The sequence below is a fragment of the Nomascus leucogenys genome, chromosome 5 (genome assembly GCF_006542625.1).
Source record: "Nomascus leucogenys isolate Asia chromosome 5, Asia_NLE_v1, whole genome shotgun sequence".
Lineage (NCBI taxonomy): Eukaryota > Metazoa > Chordata > Mammalia > Primates > Hylobatidae > Nomascus > Nomascus leucogenys.
Window position 1 is genome coordinate 64,988,820 of NC_044385.1, and position 22,587 is coordinate 65,011,406.

Consider the following 22,587-nt stretch of genomic DNA (forward strand, 5'->3'; position numbering starts at 1 on the left):
CTTTGCTTGTTCTTTTATTTTTACAACACCCTAACATGATAAAGTAACATCAATTATTGGATTATATTGTTAAGCAATAGAACTATGAACAATGTAACACTGAAGGTCCCTGAGCTGGATTCATGGCTAAAGAGTAATCACGGCCAGTGATTGAAAATCTGTAGTTTTATATTGTCAGTCACTGATACCAAGGTTAAAGATATATTCTGCCTTGTGGTCTCTCATTGACCTCAGCGTTTCTTTCCAGGGAGGGAACCAGGTCATAAAAGCAACGCTACTGCCTATTGCAAGAATCATATCTTGCAGAATGGGACATTTGGTTTTAGTGCGCAAACGCAATAACCTTCTACCTTATTTCAGTTGCAGAAAATCAGTACAGATTATTAAAAAATGTTTATCCACTATAATTAGTACAAATTAGAATATATTAGAAGTGGACTTGAGCAGATAATCTAGATACATAACACTATCATATTACAGCATATAATTTCAATTAAAATTTAAGAATTTGCATTTCTTTCTCTTTGGTGTTGACTTCAGCTCCTAATAATTTAAAGCATGCCTACAATCCAGTTAGGAATCTTTTTAAAAAGTACTTCAGTGCACTATAGGGGCTCACTAGTTAGGGCTTCATGAGATATATTCTTTTCAAGTGAGGAAGCCTTTGGAACACTACAAATCATCTGCTAATTCATTTTTGGTAGATTTAACACATAAGAAATTAAGTTTAGTCCAAAGAAATGGTGACAAAGTTAAGTTTGCTGGTTCACGTTTTTATTCTCCCTTTGTCTAAGGTGAATTATTTTTCACATGTTAGTCAGAAGCCAATGACGTGGCAGTAGCTAAACATAGATTAAAAAGTTAATTCTTAATTTTAATTATTTATTATTTAATTATTTTAACAGTTAAAATAGACTTTAAATTTTATTTTTTTTCTCTAATTCTTCATGTCCATACTTGATTACTTAAGAATAAAATTAGGGGGTGGAGCCAAGATGGCCGAATAGGAACAGCTCCGGTCTACAGCTCCCAGCATGAGCGACGCAGAAGACGGGTGATTTCTGCATTTCCATCTGAGGTACCAGGTTCATCTCACTAGGGAGTGCCAAACAGTGGGTGCAGGACAGCCATGAGCCGAGGCAGGGTGAGGCATTGCCTCACTTGGGAAGCACAAGGGAGTTCCCTTTCCTAGTCAAAGAAAGGGGTAACAGATGGCACCTGGAAAATCGGGTCACTCCCACCCTAATACTGCACTTTTCCAATGGGCTTGGAAAACAGCACACCAGGAGATTCTGTCCTGCACCTGGCTTGGAGGGTCCTGTGCCCACGGAGTCTCACTGATTGCTAGCACAGAAGTCTGAGATCAAACTGCAAGGTGGCAGCGAGGCTGGAGAAGGGGCGCCTGCCATTGCCCAGGCTGGCTTAGGTAAACAAAGCAGCCAGGAAGCTCGAACTGGGTGGAGCCCACCACAGCTCAAGAATGCCTGCCTGCCTCTGTAGGCTCCACCTCTGGGGGCAGGGCACAGACAAACAAAAAGACAGCAGGAACCTCTGCAGACTTAAATGTCCCTGTCTGACAGCTTTGAAGAGAGTAGTGGTTCTCCCAGCATGCAGCTGGAGCTCTGAGAACAGGCAGACTCCCTTCTAAAGTGGGTCCCTGACCCCCAAGCAGCCTAACAGGGAGGCACCCCCCAGTAGGGGCAGAATGACACCTCACACAGCTCGGTACTCCTCTGAGACAAAACTTCCAGAGGAACTATCAGACAGCTGAATTTGTGGTTCACAAAAATCTGCTGTTCTGCAGCCACCGCTGCTGACACCCAGCCAAACAGGGTCTGGAGTGGAACTCTAGAAAACTCCAACAGACCTGCAGCTGAGGGTCCTGTCTGGTAGAAGGAAAACAAACAAACAGAAAGGACACCCACACCAAAAACCCATCTGTACATCACCATCATCAAAGACCAAAAGTAGAAAAACCTACAAAGATGGGGAGAAAACAGAGCAGAAAAACTGGAAACTCTAAAAAGCAGAGCACCTCTCCTCCTCCAAAGGAACGCAGTTCCTCACCAGCAACGGAACAAAGCTGGATGGAGAATGACTTTGATGAGTTGAGAGAAGAAGGCTTCAGACGATCAAACTACTCCGAGCTACGGGAGGAAATTCATACCAATGGCAAAGAAGTTAAAAATTTTGAAAAAAAAATAGATGAATGTATAACTAAGATAACCAATGCAGAGAAGGGCTTAAAGGAGCTGATGGAGCAGAAAGCCAAGTTTTGAGAACTACGCGAAGATTGCAGAAGCCTCAGTAGCCGATGTGATCAACTGGAAGAAAGGGTATCAGTGATGGAAGATGAAATGAATGAAATGAAGCGAGAAGGGAAATTTAGAGAAAAAAGAATAAAAAGAAACGAACAAAGCCTCCAAGAAATATGGGACTATGTGAAAAGACCAAACCTACGATTGATTGGTGTACCTGAAAGTGACGGGGAGAATGGAACCAAGTTGGAAAACACTCTGCAAGATATTATCCAGGAGAACTTCCCCAATCTAGCAAGGCAGGCCAACATTCAGATTCAGGAAATACAGAGAACACCACAAAGATATTCGTCTAGAAGAGCAACTCCAGGACACATAATTGTCAGATTCACCAAAGTTGAAATGAAGGAAAAAACGTTAAGGGAAGCCAGAGAGAAAGGTCAGGTTACCCACAAAGGGAAGCCCATCAGACTAACAGCTGATCTCTTGGCAGAAACTCTACAAGCCAGAAGAGAGTGGGGGCCGATATTCAACATTCTTAAAGAAAAGAATTTTCAACCCCGAATTTCCTATCCAGCCAAACTAAGCTTCATAAGTGAAGGAGAAATAAAATACTTTACAGACAAGAAATGCTGAGTGATCTTGTCACTACCAGGCCTGCCCTAAAAGAGCTCCTGAAGGAAGCACTAAACATAGAAAGGAACAACCAGTACCAGCCACTGCAAAAACATGCCAAATTGTAAAGACCATCGAGGCTCGGAAGAAACTGCATCAACTAACGAGTGAAATAACCAACTAACATAATGAAAGGATCAAATTCACACATAACAATATTAACTTTAAATGTAAATGGGCTAAATGCTCCAATTAAAAGACACAGACTGGCAAATTGGATAAGGAGTCAAGACCCATCAGTGTGCTGTATTCAGGAAACCCATCTCACGTGCAGAGACACACATAGACTCAAAATAAAAGCATGGAGGAAGATCTACCAAGCAAATGGAAAACAAAAAAAGGCAGGGGTTGCAATCCTAGTCTCTGATAAAATAGACTTTAAGCCAACAAAGATCAAAAGAGACAAAGAAGGCCATTACATAATGGTAAAGGGATCAATTCAACAAGAAGCGCTAACTATCCTAAATATATATGCACCCAACACAGGAGCACCCAGATTCATAAAGCAAGTCCTCAGTGACCTACAAAGGGACTTAAACTCCCACACAATAATAATGGGAGATTTTAACACCCCACTGTCAACATTAGACAGATCAACAAGACAGAAAGTTAACAAGGATATGCAGGAATTGAACTCAGCTCTGAAGCAAGTGGACCTAATAGACATCTACAGAACTCTCCACCCCAAATCAACAGAATATACATTTTTTTTCAGCACCACACCACACCTATTCCAAAATTGACCACATAGTTGGAAGTAAAGCTCTCCTCAGCAAATGTAAAAGAACAGAAATTATAACAAACTGTCTCTCAGACCACAGTGCAATCAAACTAGAACTCAGGGTTAAGAAACACACTCAAAACCGCTCAAGTACATGGAAGCTGAACAACCTGCTCCTGAAGGACTACTGGGTACATACGAAATGAAGGCACAAATACAGATGTTCTTTGAAACCAACGAGAAAAAAGACACAACATGCCAGAATCTCTGGGACACATTCAAAGCAGTGTGTAGAGGGAAATTTATAGCACTAAATGCCCACAAGAGAAAGCAGGAAAGATCCAAAATTGACACCCTAACATCACAATTAAAAGAACTAGAAAAGCAAGAGCAAACACATTCAAAAGTTAGCAGAAGGCTAGTTATTTCTAAATAACTAAAATCAGAGCAGAACTGAAGGAAATAGAGACACAAAAAACCCTTCAAAAAATTAATGAATCCAGGGGCTGGTTTTTTGAAAAGATCAACAAAATTGATAGACCGCTAGCAAGACTAATAAAGAAGAAAGGAGAGAAGAATCAAATAGACGCAATAAAAAATGATAAAGGGGACATCACCGCCGATCCCACAGAAATAAAATCTACCATCAGAGAATACTACAAACACCTCTATGCAAATAAACTAGAAAATCTAGAAGAAATGGATAAATTCCTTGACAAATACACCCTCCCAAGACTAAACCAGGAAGAAGTTGAATCTCTGAATAGGCCAATAACAGGCTCTGAAATTGTGGCAATAATCAGTAGCTTACCAACCAAAAAGAGTCCAGGACCTGAGGGATTCGCAGCCGAATTCTACCAGAGGTACAAGGAGGAACTGGTACCATTCCTTCTGAAACTGTTCCAGTCGATAGAAAAAGAGGGAATCCTCCCTAACACATTTTATGAGGCCAGCATCATCCTGATACCAAAGCCTGGCAGAGACACAACCAAAAAAGAGAATTTCAGTCCAATATCCTTGATGAACATTGATGCAAAAATCCTCAATAAAATACTGGGAAACCACATCCAGCAGCACATCAAAAAGCTTATTCACTATGATCAAGTGGGTTTCATCCCTGGGATGCAAGGCTGGTTCAACATACACAAATCAATAAATGTAATCCAGCATATAAACAGAACCAAAGACAAAAACCACATGATTATCTCAATAGATGCAGAAAAGGCCTTTGACAAAATTCAACAATGCTTCATGCTAAAAACTCTCAATAAATTAGGTATTGATGGGACATATCTCAAAATAATAAGAGCTATCTATGACAAACCCACAGCCAATATCATACTGAATGGGCAAAAACTGGAAGCATTCCCTTTGAAAACTGGCACAAGACAGGGATGCCCTCTCTCACCACTCCTATTCAACATAGTGCTGGAAGTTCTGGCCAGGGCAATCAGGCAGGAGAAGGAAATAAGGGGTATTCAATTAGGAAAAGAGGAAGTCAAATTGTCCCTGTTTGCAGATTATGATTGTGTATCTAGGAAATCCATTGTCTCAGCCCAAAATCTCCTGAAGCTGATAAGCAACTTCAGCAAAGTCTCAGGATACAAAATCAATGTACAAAAATCACAAGCATTCTTTTACACCAATAACAGACAAACGGAGAGCCAAATCATGAGTGAACTCCCATTCACAATTGCTTCAAAGAGAATAAAATACCTAGGAATCCAACTTACAAGGGATGTGAAGGACCTCTTCAAGGAGAACTACAAACCACTGCTCAATGAAATAAAAGAGGATACAAACAAATGGAAGAACATTCCATGCTCATGGGTTGGAAGAATCAGTATCGTGAAAATGGCCATACGGCCTAAGGTAATTTATAGATTCAATGCCATCCCCACCAAGCTACCAATGACTTTCTTCACAGAATTGGAAAAAAACTACTTTAAAGTTCATGTGGAACCAAAAAAGAGCCCGCATCACCAAGTCAATCCTAAGCCAAAAGAACAAAGCTGGAGGCATCACGCTACCTGACTTCAAACTATACTACAAGGCTACAGTAACCAAAACAGCATGGTACTGGTACCACAACAGAGACATAGATCAATGGAACAGAACAGAGCCCTTAGAAATAATGCCACATATCTACAACTATCTGATCTTTGACAAACCTGACAAAAAAAAAGAAATGGGGAAAGGAATCCCTATTTAATAAATGGTGCTGGGAAAACTGGCTAGCCATATGTGGAAAGCTGAAACTGGACCCCTTCCTTACACCTTATACAAAAATTAATTCAAGATGGATTAAAGACTTACATGTTAGACCTAAAACCATAAAAACCCTAGAAGAAAACCTAGGCAATACCATTCAGGACATAGGCATAGGCAAGGACTTCATGTCTAAAACACCAAAAGCAATGGCAACAAAAGCCAAAATTGACAAATGGGATCTAATTAAACTAAAGAGCTTCTGCACAGCAAAAGAAACTACCATCAGAGCGAACAGGCAACCTACAGAATGGGAGAAAATTTTTGCAACCTACTCATCTGACAAAGGGCTAATATCCAGAATCTACAATGAACTCAAACAAATTTACAAGAAAAAAACAAATAACCCCATCAAAAAGTGGGTGAAGGACATGAACAGACACTTCTCAAAAGAAGACATTTATGCAGCCAGAAAACACGTGAAGAAATGCTCATCATCACTGGCCATCAGAGAAATGCAAATCAAAACCACAATGAGATACCATCTCACACCAGTTAGAATGGCGATCATTAAAAAGTCAGGAAACAACAGGTGCTGGAGAGGATGTGGAGAAATAGGAACACTTTTACACTGTTGGTGGGACTGTAAACTAGTTCAGCCATTGTGGAAGTCAGTGTGGCAATTCCTCAGGGATCTAGAACTAGAAATACCATTTGACCCAGCCATCCTATTACTGGGTATGTACCCAAAGGATTATAAATCATGCTGCTATAAAGACACATGCACACGTATGTTTATAGCAGCACTACTCACAATAGCAAAGACTTGGAACCAACCCAAATGTCCAACAACGATAGACTGGATTAAGAAAATGTGGCACATATACACCATGGAATACTATGCAGCCATAAAAAAGGATGAGTTCATGTCCTTTGTAGGGACATGGATGAAACTGGAAACCATCATTCTCAGTTAACTATGGCAAGGACAAAAAACCAAACACCGCATGTTCTCACTCATAGGTGGGAATTGAACAATGAGAACACATGGACACAGGAAGGGGAACATCACACTGTGCACATGTACCCTGAAACTTAAAGTATAATAATAATAAAAAAAAGAATAAAATTATTTTAACATGCATTCCAAAAGAGGAGACATCACGGAAATACAACAAGCAAAGTAACCTTCTATTTTTGCATCTGCAGAAAATGTCTCAAGAGCCAGAAATAAATAAGGACTGTGATAGAGTGGTATACATTTATGTTCAAGTGTTTCTGTTGAATTAGATTTTTATGTTATGCTGTTCAACAAAGTGTAGTAAGTGTAGGCATACATGATCCTATCAGGTAAGTAGCATAAATCACCAGTGAAAATTTAATATTTAACTCAGAAAGAATTCTGTACATTGAGTTTTCAAGAGATACAAACCCTAGAGAGATTCTTTCATTATTATGGAACAATCCTGAATGGTGCTGCCGTAAAATGCTAGGTAATGCCACTTTAGGAGCTTTGGACCAATCATTTTATCTTTCTTGGTTTTAGTCTGGTTATCACTAGATAATGTGGCTAAAGAAGGTAATTACTTATTCTGTGTATCTTCCAGCTGGAAAATTGTATAGCTATTGAATGTGAAATTTGGGGAGCATCTCATTTTCTGGAACCCCACGCTTGCACCTCAGCAGTTTCACTCTGCTCCTTGTGTTGTGGCAAACTTTGGTTTTCATATTTCAGTGAGCACCATCATGTTTTTGATATCCGGGAACCAAATGAAAAAAGAACGATCAAAGGCAGTGGGGGAGAAGAATATCTTAGTGCAGAAAAGGGCAATCTTCCTTTCTATTCCTGAAGCCCCACAGTGTCTCATCCTCTACATCTGAGAGTTCAATGTAAAATCTAGGTAGTAAAGACAGAAGACACATTTTGCGTCTATGTCTTTTTATTTTTGTGTTCCCACGAGTCAACTGGGGTAAATTCATATATAAGATTCTGAAGAGTTTTTGGGAATAAAAGCACCAAATGAAGGAGGGCCCTTTTTGAATTTTGGAAAATTCTGTTTTATTCAGTCAAACAGAAATCAAGCAAACTTTACAAAAATTTCAATGATATAATGACATGATAATTACATCTTAAAATTGTATGGTAATATTTCTGTATATATGATCAAATTTAAGTGCGAAATATTTTTAATGACTAAAATAATGACAAACTGAGTCAATTGATAAAATCAATTAAAGAGGTTATTTTTATTCAATAAAGTGGTAACCATCGTTAATATCAAACTTCCACTCAAGGTTGAAGAAGAAATAAAGAAGCATGGAAGTAATCCTGTGGGATTACCAGAAAACCTGACTAATGGTGCCAGTGCTGGCAATGGTGATGATGGATTAATTCCACAAAGGAAGAGCAGAACACCTGAAAATCAGCAATTTCCTGACACTGAGAATGAAGAGTATCACAGGTAAGCCTATGGCAACATTTAAAAGGAGATAACTATATGCTGTCAAACTAATCCTAATTTGGGCTAATATTCATGACGAACAAATTTTATACTTTTACTAGAATATTCAGCCTTGCCTGTTAATCAGAAAAATGAAAATCAGTAAACAATGAGTTACCGTTTTTTCCAGTCATTAATTTATTTGAAAAATAACCAGTATTGGCAAATGTGAGGGAAAAGGCACTTTTTCTTTTTAATGAACTTTTATTTTAGCTTCAGAAGTTCATATGCAGGTTTATTATATAGGTAAACTGTATCATGGAGGTTTGGACTACAGATTATTTCATCAGCCACATAATAAGCAAAATACTCGAAAGGTAGTTTTTTGGTCGTCTCCCTCCTGCCACGCTCCACCCTCAAGTAGACCCTGGTGTCTGTTATTCTCTTTGTGTCCATGAGTTCTCATGTTTAGTTCCCACTAATGAGTAAGAATATGTGGCATTTGATTTTCTGTTCCTGCATTAGTTTGCTTAGGATAATGGCCTCCAGCTCCATCTGTGTTGCTGCAAAGGAAACAGTCTCATTGAAAAAGACATTTCATACACTGTTGGTAAATACATTTTGAACATTAATTTAGTAGCATATGTGCACACACACATATATAACATAGTAAGGATATATATGTATGTTAAAGATATTTGTATAGATTTGTCACATATATACTTATATATAAGGACATTTCTTACAGCATTATTATATCAAAAAGATGGATCCTTATCAATAGGAATTTATCATTATCAAAAGTAAATCCTTGCCAATAAGAAATAGCTCAATTTTCATACCCAGAAAATAATACAGTATGCAACCATTTTTTACAAATGAGGTTAGATCTAGAGTATACTGATTATTTCACAATTAAAATGTATTTAAAGCATTTAGTTTGGTAACACATGTTAAGATAATTTTGTTAGAATTCTTGTAATATCTGCTGTGTTGCAAATGGAAGCTACATGCTACATTGACACTGTACCTTGTTAGCAACAAGATTGCTGGTTATTAAATTTTTGTTGCCAGTGTCTGAGTGCCAAAATATTGGACCCTCAATCTGAATATTGCCAAGGGATTGCACATGGGGATCTATATTTAATATAAACATTTCAGTATATTGGGTAAAGCTTTTATTAAAATATATCAAAGGATCTTTCATCTGCTAAACCAGGAGCTGGCCAGCTTTTTCTGCAAAGAGCCAGTTAATAAATATTTTAGGCTTTGTGGACTATATATATTTATATATATTTTTTGAGACAGGGTCTCTGTTGCCCAGGCTGGAGTGCAGTTGTGTGATCACGGCTCACTGCAGCCTTGACTTTCTGGGCTCTAGTGGTCCTCCCACCTCAGCCTGTCTACTAGCTGGGACCACAAGTGTGCGACATCACACCCAGCTAATTGAATCTATGGACTGTAAAGTGAATAAGCATGGCTGTGTTCCAAGATTCTTTACTTACAAAAACAGGCATTGGGCTGGATTTAGCCCACAGGGGCTAATTTGCTGACCCTTGTGCTAAAAGGAAGGTGCTGCTAATGCAGTAACACTCATTTGTAAAAGTGCCCTGCATGTGTGACATTATCTTTCCTTTGAGAAAAGGATATATTTCAGTATTCTGAATTTCTGCCACTTTATTCCTGGTAATAGAACTCAGTATTTTACTGTGATCAATTACTTTGTATATTTGATGAGTATCACCTGTCCTAGAATTGGCTGATTTTTATCAAGCAAGAAATACTCTCCTTGAAAATTTCAGTATTTCTTGGCCTTTATGTATAAGCATGAACAAAATGACAATCAGCTTATGTAATCTAGAAATGTTCAAGGTGACTTTTAGTTCTATAGTTTTAAGAATTTAACACCTCTCATTTTTAATGCCACATGTGTATAATTTTTATAACCTTTAAAATATATAATTGTTATATAAAATTTGAAAACTACACCTGTTATGTAAAACTTGAAACTATTTGTCTATTACTTTTCCATGACCGTGGAAGAAAATTACAACATTCTCAGTCATGATTCCTAAATATGATGTTCTTAAAATAACTGTCTACACTCACGAACTCAAATTTTCTTTTCATTCACTCTTGATCTCATGCCAGTAAGTCTTCAATTTCAGCAGTCCTCCAACGCTGTTTTTCCTCAAGATTATCACTAATTTTTTTCTTTAATAAATGTAGGCATTTTTCTTACACCTCTTTTTGTTTAATCTGTCAGCAATATTTGAGGCAATGGAGGGCATCTCCTCCCTAACGGCATCTTCACTTGGCCTTCTGGACCTCACTCCCTCAGGCTTTTCCTCCTGCCTTTCTAGTCCATTCATCGTGGTCTGTTTTTCTTGCTTCTCCTCATCTTTCTCCTTTTGGACATTGTTGTTTTCCAGGGCTCAGTGCTCAATCTTCTTTCTCATGACCTTTTCTTTTTCTTTTCTGGAGACAGAGTTTTTCTCTGTCACCCAGGCTAGCGTTCAGTGGTGTGATCTCGGCTCACTACAACCTCTGCCTCCTGGGTTCAAGTGATTCTCCTGCTTCGGCCTCTTGAGTAGCTGGCATTACAGGTGCGCACCACCATGCCTGGCTGATTTTTGTATTTTTAGTAGAGACTGCATTTCCCCATGTTGGCCAGCCGGGTCTCAAACTCCGACCTCAGGGCATCTGTCTGCCTCGGCCTCACAAAGTGTTGGGATTACAGGTGTGAGCCACTGCATACAGCCCCTCGTGACTTTTTCTACTGTGTATATGCCAGTGACTTCCAAATGTATGTCTCCAGCTCAGATCTCTCTCCTTAATTCCAGACTTCTATATCAGCCTGCCTACTTGACGTCTCTATTTGGTTAGTTATTGGGTATCACACACTTGTCAGTTCCAAAATTGGGCTACTGATGTCCTTCCTGAAATCTACACCTCATGTACTCTTTCCTACTTTGGTTAAGGGCAACTCTTCCAGTTGCTCTGCCAAAAATCTAGGTGTCATTCTTGACTCATCTCTCTCTCTCTCTGACACCTCACATCTAATCTCTCAGTAAATCTTGTCAGGTCTACCTGAATAATATGTCCAGAAGCCAGTCATATCTTGTACATCTGAGCCACCCTCATCTGCGGCTAGATGAGTGTCATAGACTGGGAATTGATCGTCCTCGCTTTTAAAAACTTCCCTTTTCATCAATTCTTAGCTCAGTGGATGTGTGTAAAACATAAGTCAAATTGTGTCATTCCTCTGCCCAAGCCCTTCTGATTGTCTCCCATTTCACTCTGACTACGTGTCAAAGTTCCTCCTAATTATCTCCCTTGCTCTGCTTCAGCCACACTGAATTCTTGCCCTCGCTTATCAACCCCTAGTGCTTAAAGCTCTAGGCACACTCCTGTGCTTGGCAGTTCCCTGTGTCTGGAATGCTTTTTCCCCAGATATCCTCCTAGCTTTCTCTTTCCATTCCTTCAGTTCTTTATTTAAAACCGCCTTTCTAAGAAGAAGAAGAAAAAGGGTAAAAAGAAACACATTAAGGAAAAACCACTTTCTGAGGAAGAACCGTGTGCTACCCAGATGCGTCATGCTTAAGATTCAATTGGGAGCACACCAGGGATGCTCTCTAATGTAATGGAGGGAAGGTTCAGTGAAACAAAGTGATTTATCATCTCTAACTTCAAACCCATTTGTATCTTGACATCAACGCTGTTAACTTTATGTCATCATTTCTTAGAGTCTTTGATATACAAATAAAAGATTTTTGTATTAGAAAAAAAAATCCCCTTTCTCAGCAGGGACTTTTCTGACCCTCCCAACATTCCCACCACCCTCCCCATCGAACACATAAACGTTTCATTTTCCTGCTTTAGTTTTTCTCCTCTAACATACTGTATATTTTGCCTTATCTGTCTGTTGTTATTGTGTGTTTTTCTCACTCTCATGAATAGGGTTTTTATTTTTCACTACCATATCCTCACTGCCTAGAAAAAGGCCTAGCATATTGGATGAAGCTACCTAATAAATACTTATTAAATGAGTGAATGGAGTTTATCCTGGATATATTGTTTGATTAATTCTCACTTTAAAAATATTTGATGTGGTTCATTCTAACAGTTTTGCCCCGTAATTACATGCATTTTAAAAATTGTTTTGGCTCTTTATAATAAGCTACATTCTTTATATTAATTATTTTATTTTGAGAGAAAAGCCCAATATTGTGGTTATTCACTATTTATTCTTTTACTGGTAATCATAATTGTAATTACGGTAAACTGAGTCAGAGGAATTGCAAACTTTACTGGTATTTTATTTTATTTAATTTTTTTTGAGATGGGGTCTTGCTGTATCCCCCAGGCTGGAGTTCAGTGGCGTGATCTCAGTTCACTGCAACCTCTGCCTTCTGGTTAATTCATTTCTCCTCCCTCAGCCTCCCAAGGAGCTGGGATTACGGGGGCATGCCACCACGCCCGGCTAATATTTGTATTTTTAGTAGAGATGGGGTTTCACCCTGTTGGTCAGGCTAGTCTCGAACTCTGTACCTCAGGTGATCCACCCACTTTGGCCTTTCAAAGTGCTGGGATTACAGGTGTGAGCCACTGTGCCTGGCCACTAGTATTTTATTTAAAAAAAAATTAGGGTGGCACATTTAATGGACTTACAAATTCTTTTCAAGAGTTTATGAACTTTTGGCATTTGAAATAAAGAGACAGAGTTGGAGTTTTTTGCTTCCTATAGTAAGAGGAATACTGGTCAGGCACTGTCTATTCTGATGGAGCAGGTGCTGCTGCGTGGCTGTATTTCAGAAGCAAGCTGCTCACATTGATATTGGTTGGTGAACAAGACCAGTGGTCATTGATTGATTGACTAGATTTCAAACTGGCTCCGGGTGGCTTCTTGTTACCATTGGTACAGGTCATTTCTTTCCTAAGTTAGAGTCAACTTCAACCAAAAATTTTCCGTATAGAAGTTGCCCTCAATTAACTATGTTCAAAATGAAACTATTTTATATTCCAGAATTGTCGACTTCATTTTAAAATTTTGGTCAAGATGAATTGGTTAATAATAGCTCTCAGGAAGATCTGTTTTCTTTTTTTTAATACGTATTTCTCTGTATAATTTATTCCTTAAAATTAATTATTTTCTTTCTGTTTTTGGTATTTTTAGAAGCTTTTGCTCAAGTCCTAACATAATCTCCAGAAGGAGATTTTAGTCTCTTTGTCAGTTCATGTATGTATATGGTAGTGATATTCTCTTTTTAAATTCCTTTTCTTGTTCACTTTCTTCTCTGTACAATAACAGTGATATTCTTTTATATCTTTACCTCATTTAAAAGTAATTACAGTTTTCTGCTGGCAAATTCAGCTTTTTATATTTTGACTAAATACTAGGCTAAAAGTGAAGAAAATTTACCAGGTCATTTTATTTTCAAACAAAATCATTACTAATAAAAATTGCTATTTTTGAAATACAAATAATGACATTAGATATTTTAAAAGTAAGGATACACCCCCCCCATAGTCTGGCTTTCTGTTTCCACCCAAATCTCATGTCAAATTGTAATTCTCAGGTGTTGAGAGAAAGACCAGCTGGGAGGTATTGGATCATGAGGTCGGTTTCCTCCATGCTCTTCTCGTGATAGTTCTCACAAGAGCAGATAATTCTATAATGGGCTCTTTCCCTTTCACTTCTCTCTCTCCTGCCGCCTTTTGAAGAAGGTGCCTGCTTCCCCTTTGCCTTCTGCTATGATTGTAAGTTTCCTGAGGCCTCCCCAGCCATGTGTAACTGTGAATCAATTAAACCTCTTTCCTTTATGAATTACCGAGTCTCAGGTATACATATATATACATAAAATTTTCTTTATTCCACTCATCAGTTGATGCACACTGGCTGATATCATATCTTTGTATATGTGAATTGTGCTGCAGTAAACAGGTATGTAGGTATCTTTTTGAGAGTACGATTTCTTTTATTTTGGGTAGGTATCCAGAAATGAGAATGCTGGATAGAATGGTAAGATCTACTTTAACAGAACTCTCCATAATATTTTCCATAGACTTGTACTAATTTGTATCCCCACCAACAGTGTATAACTGTTCTTTTTTCACCACATCCACACCAACATCTGTTGTTTTTTATTTTTAGTAGTGACCATTCTGGCTGAAGTGAGGTGATATCTCACTGTTGTTTTATTGTACATTTCCCTGATGATTAGTAATATTTAGCATGTTTTTATATTCTTGTTCACCATTTGTACATCTTCTTCTGAGAAATGTCTATTCATGTCATGTGCCCACTTTTTAATTATTTGTAATTTTCCTGCTGATTTGTTTGAGTTTCTGGTAGGTTATGGATAATTAATGCTTTGTTAGATTCATAATTTGCCCATATTTTCCCCATTGTATAGGTTGTTGGCTTACTTTGATGATTATTTCTTTTGCTGTGCTGAAGCTTTTTAGTTTCATTAGGTCTTATTTATTTATTTTTATTTTTGTTGGTTTTGCTTTTAGGGCCCTCATCATAAATTATTTGCCTAGGCTAATATCTTCAGGTCTTAGGTTTAGGCCATTAATCCATCTTGAATTTATTTTTTTATATGGTGAGCGATAGAGATCCAGTTTTATTCTTCTATATGGGGCTATCTTTTTCTCCCAGCACCATTTATTGAATAACGTGTACCTTCTCCAGTGTATGTTTTTGTATCCTTTCTCAGAGATCATTTGGTTGTAAGTGGCTTTTTTTCTGAGTTGTCTATTCTGTTCCACTGATCTGTGTGTCTACTTTTATACCGGTACCATGATGTTTGTTACTGTGGCCTTAGAGTATAATTTGAAGTCAGGTAATGTGATGCCAACATGTTTGTTCCTTTTGCCTGGTATGTCTGTTGCTATTCAGGCTCTTTTGTGGTTCTACATGAATGGCAACTTTTTAAAATAACTCTGTGAAGAATGACATTGGTACTTTGGTAGAAATTGTATTGACTCTGTAGACTGCTTTGGACACTATGGCATTTTCACAATATCAATGCTTTCGGTCCAGGAACATAGGATGTATGTTCATTTATTTGTATCATCTGTGATTTTCTTCAGTGGTGTTTTCCAGTTAACCTTTTATAGATCACTCACCTCCTTCATTAAGTATATTCCTAGGTATTTTACTGTTTTGCAGCCATTGTAAAAGGGATTGGATTCTTGATATGACTCTCAGCTTGGTTGTAGTTGTTGTATAGTGGTACTATACCTTAGTATTTGTATATTTTGTAACATCTGAGACTTTACTAAATTTATTTATCAAATCTAGGAGTGTTTTTTAGGAGTCTTTAGGGTTTTCTAAGCATAAGATCATATCATTGGTGAAGAGATAGTTTGACTTTCTCTTTTCCAGTTTGGATGCCCTTTATTTCTCTTGCCCAGTTGCTCTGCCTAGGACTTCCCAGTTTTATTCTTAATATGCATGAAATGAAAGTAAAATTAAAAGCGGTTAATGATCAGTTTATTTCACATCTTTCTCTCATACAGAGATAAAATTAATTCAAAGTTCTATGTTAAAAACACAATATTAGACCCTGTCTTGTTCCAAAGGGAATTTCTAAGTTGTCTATAAATTATAGAGGAATCAAGAATATAAGTGGAAAGTGTTTCCAAGAAATAAACATAAAAAGTATGGGTTAACACAGGGGTTTCCGATCCCCAGGTGATGGACCAGTACCAGTCCCTGGCCTGTTAGGACCTGGGCCACACAGCAAGAAGTTAGTGGTAGGTGAGCAAGTGAAGCTTCATCTGTTTACAGCCACTCTCTGTCACTCACATTACCGCCTGAGCTCCTCCTTCTGTCAGATCAGCGGTGGCATTAGATTGTCATAAGGGTGTGACTCAAACCCTCTTGTAAGCTGCTTATGCAGGGGATCTAGGTTGCTCACTCCTTATGAGAATCTAATGCTTTATGATCTGTCACCATCTCCTGTCACCCCCAGATGAGACCATCTAGTTGCAGGAAAACAAGCTGAGGTCTCCCACTGATTCTACATTATGGTGAGTTATATAATTATTTAATTATATATTAGTAATAATAGAAATGAAGTGCACAATGTATGTAATGTGCTTGAATCATGCTGGAACCATCCCCAACCTCAGGTCCACAGAAAAATTATCTTCCACAAAACCAGTCCCTGGTGCCAACATGACTGGAGAGAGCTGGGTTAACAGATGTGAGACCCCTTTGCCTTGTCTTGGATTAATGTGCAGATATACATTGTGTGAATGACATCTGATGGCGCCATCTTGCCCTGTAGATCATTTTAGGGACACCTCCAGTATTTCATGAAAATTAAAATTTTTTCTAATGATGAACAAAATGATACCCAGAAACAGCTTTCTGAAGAGCAGAACACTGGAATATCACAAGATGAGATTCTGACTAATAAACAAAAGCAGACAGAAGTGGCTGAAAAGAAAATGAATTCTGAGGTATTTTCTTTAGTCATTTTCAAATGTTTGTATATGTGTATGTATTTAAAAAAGCTTTATTTTGGAAAGTATAAAGGATTTTTAAATCACATATATCCATTTATATGTGTGTGTGTGTGTGTGTGTATATATGTACACACACACACACACACCCCCTATATATCCTTGGTCATATATCTATATAGGTACATATAGGATAAGGCCATGTTCTTAATTCAACTGCATTTGCCTGCAACAGTTGAGTAGTGACCTTCACAATGGTCTCAATCCAAAGGAAAAGCATTTGATATTTTTCATAAGAATTGATGATCTTTCCTATATCAAAAATAAGTTTTGCTACTAACAACAGAGTTGCTAGTTTTTGGACATTAGTTCTTCTTTTTAAAATATTAATAGAGAAGTCAGTTTGTTATTTTCACTAATAGGAAAGTAGGAAATGTATAGCTGGGTCAGAGGCCACATGGTGGATGTCATTATCCTTGCTTTTGAGGAGAGGAACAGTTTGCTCCAAGTAGTTTCTCATTTCAATGCGAAGAGCTTTGAAAACAATGACATGCCATGATACACATTTAGTGATAATTTATTGATAAGTATTTTGTTCCCAGATGAATAGTTCAGTATGTTTCCCCTATTTCACACTTACTACTGTTTCAAACATTATAAAGAGGAAAGAAAAGTTATTGCAATGGCAAATAATCTCATGATTTCTAAGAAAAGCCTTGTAAGTTGTATCTTATTTACCATTTGTATTTTGAAATAAAGGGCTTCTTTTATATTTATATATTTACACCACAGAAGTAACTGTGATTTTATGGAGGATCACTAGCAGTAGCATCAGAAGACCTGGCAAAAATCCTGCACGTTGCATATATATGTGTGTGCGTGTGTGTGTATTCTAGATGGAGTCTTGCACTGTCACCCATGCTGGAGTGCAATGGCACAATCTCAGTTCACTGCAACTTCTGCCTCCCAGGTTCACATGATTCTCCTGCCTCAGCCTCCTGAAGTGCTGAGATTACAGGTGTGAGCCACTGATCCTGGCTGCATACATTTTTTGACCTCTCCTTTTAAGAATCATGATCTTAAATGAGTTCAGTGTTGTATGTAGAAGTGCAATGCTTAGATGCAGATATGTACATTGTAGAAGGTACAATGCTTAGATTTAACGGTTATGAATAAATGTAATTCTTATAACTGACTGTAAAAATATTAGAAAAGTAGTATATTGATAAAACATTCCTCAGAAAAAGGAACTTAAAGAACTTTGGGAAATTGCTTCTGTTCAAATATATGCATAGCTAAGGCTCTTACGATGGTGTGGCTTAGAAGTTAGATATCAGAGTGTAAACCCAATTTTAAAAATGTAGCCAAATGTATTAATCTTCTATTTTATGCCTCTGGGTTTTTTGTAATTCAGAGAACGGCTTTTCCAGTTCTGAAATTCTTAAAAATCCTCCAGTGATTTATTTTTCATGGTCTTTAGATAAATATTTCAACTTTTTGGAATTTACACCCTTTTAGATTTGAAGTTTTGTCCAACTTTTTTCCAGTTAAATATCCACTATGGGAATTATTTCATTATACAAATATAAATGTCATTCTTTAATTTTAGAAGAAATCATGATATGTCATTCTATTGAGTGCTAACTAAAAGTTCATTTTGTTTACTTAGCTTTCTCTTAGTCATAATGAAGAAAAAGATCTCTTGCATGAAAATAGCATGTTGCAGGAAGAAATTGCCATGCTAAGACTGGAACTAGATGAAATAAAACATCAGCATCAGCTAAGGGAAAATAAATTTTGGGAGGAAATTGAAAGTGTGAAAGAAAAGAATGATAAACTTCTAAAGGCTGTAAAATTGAATAAAGAAGCATTAAGAAAAATCAATAAGTACAGTGGACAGCTTAGCATTTTGAGAACTGGGAATGCTCAGTTCTGAACTGAAGAATATAAGACACAGCTAGGAAACACTGGAAATGGAAATTCAATCATGTTATTGTAGACTGACTACTGCTCTACATGATTGTGATCAAAGTCAGATAGCTGAAAGGGACTTCTTTCCAGAGAACAAACATGAACAGTTTTATTTACTGGAGAAAATGAATTCTCATATATCTAACCTAAAAGATAACAGTGAGATTCTTTCTGAACAACTCTAATGCTGACAGTAAAATTAACAGCCTAAAAATTAAGCTCCATCCCACAGGATAAATTCTGAGAGAAAAGATGATGCAGGCCACCATCTTTCTTGTTCGGGCAACTTAGTCATTCCAGCGTGCAGGCTTTGGAGAGTACAAACGCAGCAGGTGCGGAAGAGATCCTGTGGCATAGCACAGCTGCTTTACCAAATCATGGCCAGACTGCTTCTGTAAGCAGGCCCCTGATCCTGTTCCTCGTCACTGGACAGGACCTCCCACCTGAGGCCTCCAGCTACCCCCACCAGTGTTCCCTGGCCAATGGAGATTTGAAACCTTCCTGGGACAGAGTTCCCAGAGAGAGGGATGGGCCACCACCTTTGCTGTTTGGGCAACTAGCCCTTCTGGCCTGTGGGCTTTGGAGAGCCCAAGCTGACCAGGGGTGGAAGTGGTACCTCAGCACAGCACAGCCACCCTGTGAAAACGTGGCCAGGCTCTTGTTTAAGTCAGTCCCCGACCACATTTCTAATCACTGGGTGGAGCCTTTCAACCAGGGTCTCCGGCCATCTTCACTGCTGTTCTCTGGCTGACAGAGGTTTCAGGCCTCCCTGAGTCAGAGCTCCCAGGGGGAGGACCAGACTGTCATCTTTGCTGTTTGGGCGACTCAGCCAGTTCAATTTTAGAGTTTCAGAGTGTCTGAGGCGACCAGGGGCTGAAGTGAACCCCCAGCACAGCATAGCCACTTTACAAAAATGTGGCCAGACTTCTTTTTTAAACAAGTCCCTGTTCCTGTTCCTCCTGACTAGGCAAGACTTCTCAACTTGCCTCCAGCCACATCATACAGGGGTGTTCAGATTGGCAACAGGTTCATACCTCAGAGGTACAGAGCTCCCAGAGGAAAGGGCAGGCTATCGTCTTTGCTTTTTCGCAGGCTTCACTGCTGATATCTTCAGCCACTGGAAAATACGAGGCAATTGGGGACTGGAGTGGATTCCCAGCGTACCACAGCAGCCTCACAGAAAAGTGGCCAGACTGTTATGTGGGTGCCCGTTTCCATATCTCCTTGATGGGCAGGTCCTCGTGGCCTGGGTCTCCAGCCAGCCCCCAACTTGAGCTATCAAGCCAGTAGCAACTCAGCAATTCCCTAGACAGAGCTTCCAGGAGCAACAGAAATCCTCTCTGCCACTGCCTCTGCAGTGGAACTGCCCTTGCTACCCTCAGAATATCAAGGGAGCAAAGACCATAAGTGCCATATTGACACCTCCAACAAGCTGCAGTTGATGCAAGGAACAAGCCAGTCCATCTTCCACAGGTACAACACACCCCCTACTGCTCATCACCAGACAAGGAACCCTGGCTTGGGCCCACAGCACAGACCCTCCATCCTGGGCTGATTACATTAAATAACTGCTAACTTACACCTCTCTGGGGTGGAGCCCCCAGGAGAAAAGGAAAGTGGTGGAGCAGCAAGTCAGCTGATGTGGAGCCCAGAGGGCAGGGACAGCTATCTCTCTAGGCTCCACTTGCTCTTATGAGACACTTCATCCCAGCACTTAAGGAGTGCTGAGGTCAGACCAGCCCCATCTCATGTGTAAGATTGCCCAGCACAGATCAGGTCTAACAGTTCCCTTCTTAAAAAAGGGGACTTGCTTAAAAAAGAAGTCTGGCCACGTTTGTGTAGAGCAGTTGTGCTGTGCTGAGGATTCACTTTTGAGAGAGTTCTCCTCTGAGACCTGATCTCTGCTGGGCAGTTTTGCACATGAGATGCGGCTGGTCTGACCCTGGCACCCCTTAGTCTGCTTGCCTCTCCCAGGACCCCAGCCAGGCCACACCTGCTTACAGGGCACTCTCAGGTGCCCATAACATAGCTTTTGTACCAGTGGACCATGCCTGATTAGTGGAGAGCTGCAGCAAGGTGGCCCCTACAGCCACGCACCAGCCTGCACATTACCTCTCCATACTGCAGCCCTTTATAAGGAAACCTCCTACATCACTTTGCTGTGTGTGTTTACACAGGTGGTTTTTGTTGTACTTGCCCTAACAGCATATGAGAATGCAGCACACACCCCAACCCACACAAACTGCCACTGAAGACAAAGCCGTGGAAGGCACAGAACCAAAAACACCTCCCCTGCCAGCATCTCACCCTTGAGGTAATGCTGTGCAGAGGAAAAGTAACCTTCTTATACCCTGAGCGACCACTGTTTCTTGGGGGGACTCAGAGAAGGCACCCAGACCTTCACTGACCAGCCACCTACCCCAAACCAGCACTGCCTCCAGTGCAACAGCACATAGAGTCAGCAGGGGCCCCCTGGCCCACACCCCAGCTGTTTTGCCTCCACCACTGGGTGAACGCCCATAGGGAGGCAGGGACTTTTGCATCTGCTAGCATTCTGCCACAGCTGCTGCACTTTGGTCTCCTCAGTGCAGTGGACTCCAAACCTCGAGGAGCCAGAGAACAAAGTTGTGGCCCAATACAAGTTCCCCAGAGTTAAAGCACACAGTCCAGGGATTAGGAGCTGCACACTGGCCCCTTAAAATCCTCCAAAAACAAAGCCAGTTAGCTGAATCCACCTTACACCACAATCAAACCTTCCAGGTCATCAGATATAATAAAAGAAAAATACCCTGTCCAAAGGTCAGCAACCTCAAAGATTGAAGGTAGATAAGACCATAAAGATGAGAAAAAGAATCTGTGCAAGAACACTGAAAACTCAAAAAGTCAGCATGCCTTCTTTCCTCCAAATGACTGCATCAACTCTCCAGCAAGTGTTCAGAACTGGGCTGAGGCTGAGATGTCTGAAGTGATACAAGCAGAGTTCAGGATATGGGTAGGAACAAAGTTCACTGAGTGAAAGAAGTTTGTTGTAATCCAATACAAGGAAGGTAAAAATCATTGTAAAACATTGCAGGAGCTAACAGACAAAATAGCGAGTATAGAGAAGAACATAACCGACCTGAGAGAGCTCTAAAGCACACTAGAAGAATTTTCATAATGCATTCACATAGTGATTATGTGTGATTGCATTATGAAAATTATTGTAGTATGTGTGGGCACCTGAGAGTGCCCTGTACGCTGGTGTGGCCAGGCTGGGAGAGGCAAGCAGACTAAGGAGGGCTGAGGTCAGACCAGCTCCATCTCATGTGCAAGACCATCCAACAGAATAGACCAAGAAGAGGAAAGAATCCCAGGCTTGAAAACTGGCTTTCTGAAATAAAACAGGCAGATAAGAATGGGGGGAAAAAGAATGAAAAGGAATGAACAAAACATCCGAGAAATATGGGATTATATAAACGACCAAATCTATAACTGATTAATGTACCTGAAAGAGATGAGGAGAATGGAACCAACTTGGAAAACACATTTCAGAATATCATTCGTGAGAATGTCCCCAACTTAGCCAGACAGGCCAACATTCAACTTCAGGAAATCCAGAGAACCTCAGTAAGATATGCCATGAGAAGATCATCCCCAAGACACACAATCATCAGATTCTCCAAGGTCAAAATGAAAGGAAAAATGTTAAAGGCAGCTAGGGAGAAAGGCAATGTCACCTGCAAAGGGAAGTCCATCAGACTTAGCAGACCTCTCAGCTGAAACTGTACAAGCCAGAAAAGATATTCAACATCTTAAATAAGAGAAATTTCAACCCAGAATTTCATTTCCAGCAAAA

The 22,587-nt window shown here is 39.5% G+C and overlaps 1 protein-coding gene across 1 annotated transcript in view; it reads left to right on the forward strand.

Moving 5' to 3' along the window:
- Positions 1 to 18,538, forward strand: part of LOC100598080 (POTE ankyrin domain family member B2) — a 36,792-nt gene extending 18,254 nt beyond the window's left edge. The window contains 5 exon segments of the mRNA XM_030812517.1: positions 7,072 to 7,116; positions 8,158 to 8,324; positions 16,655 to 16,778; positions 18,451 to 18,524; positions 18,526 to 18,538. Coding sequence (XP_030668377.1) covers positions 7,072 to 7,116; positions 8,158 to 8,324; positions 16,655 to 16,778; positions 18,451 to 18,524; positions 18,526 to 18,538 — 423 coding nt within the window.
- Positions 18,539 to 22,587: the final 4,049 nt, after the last annotated feature.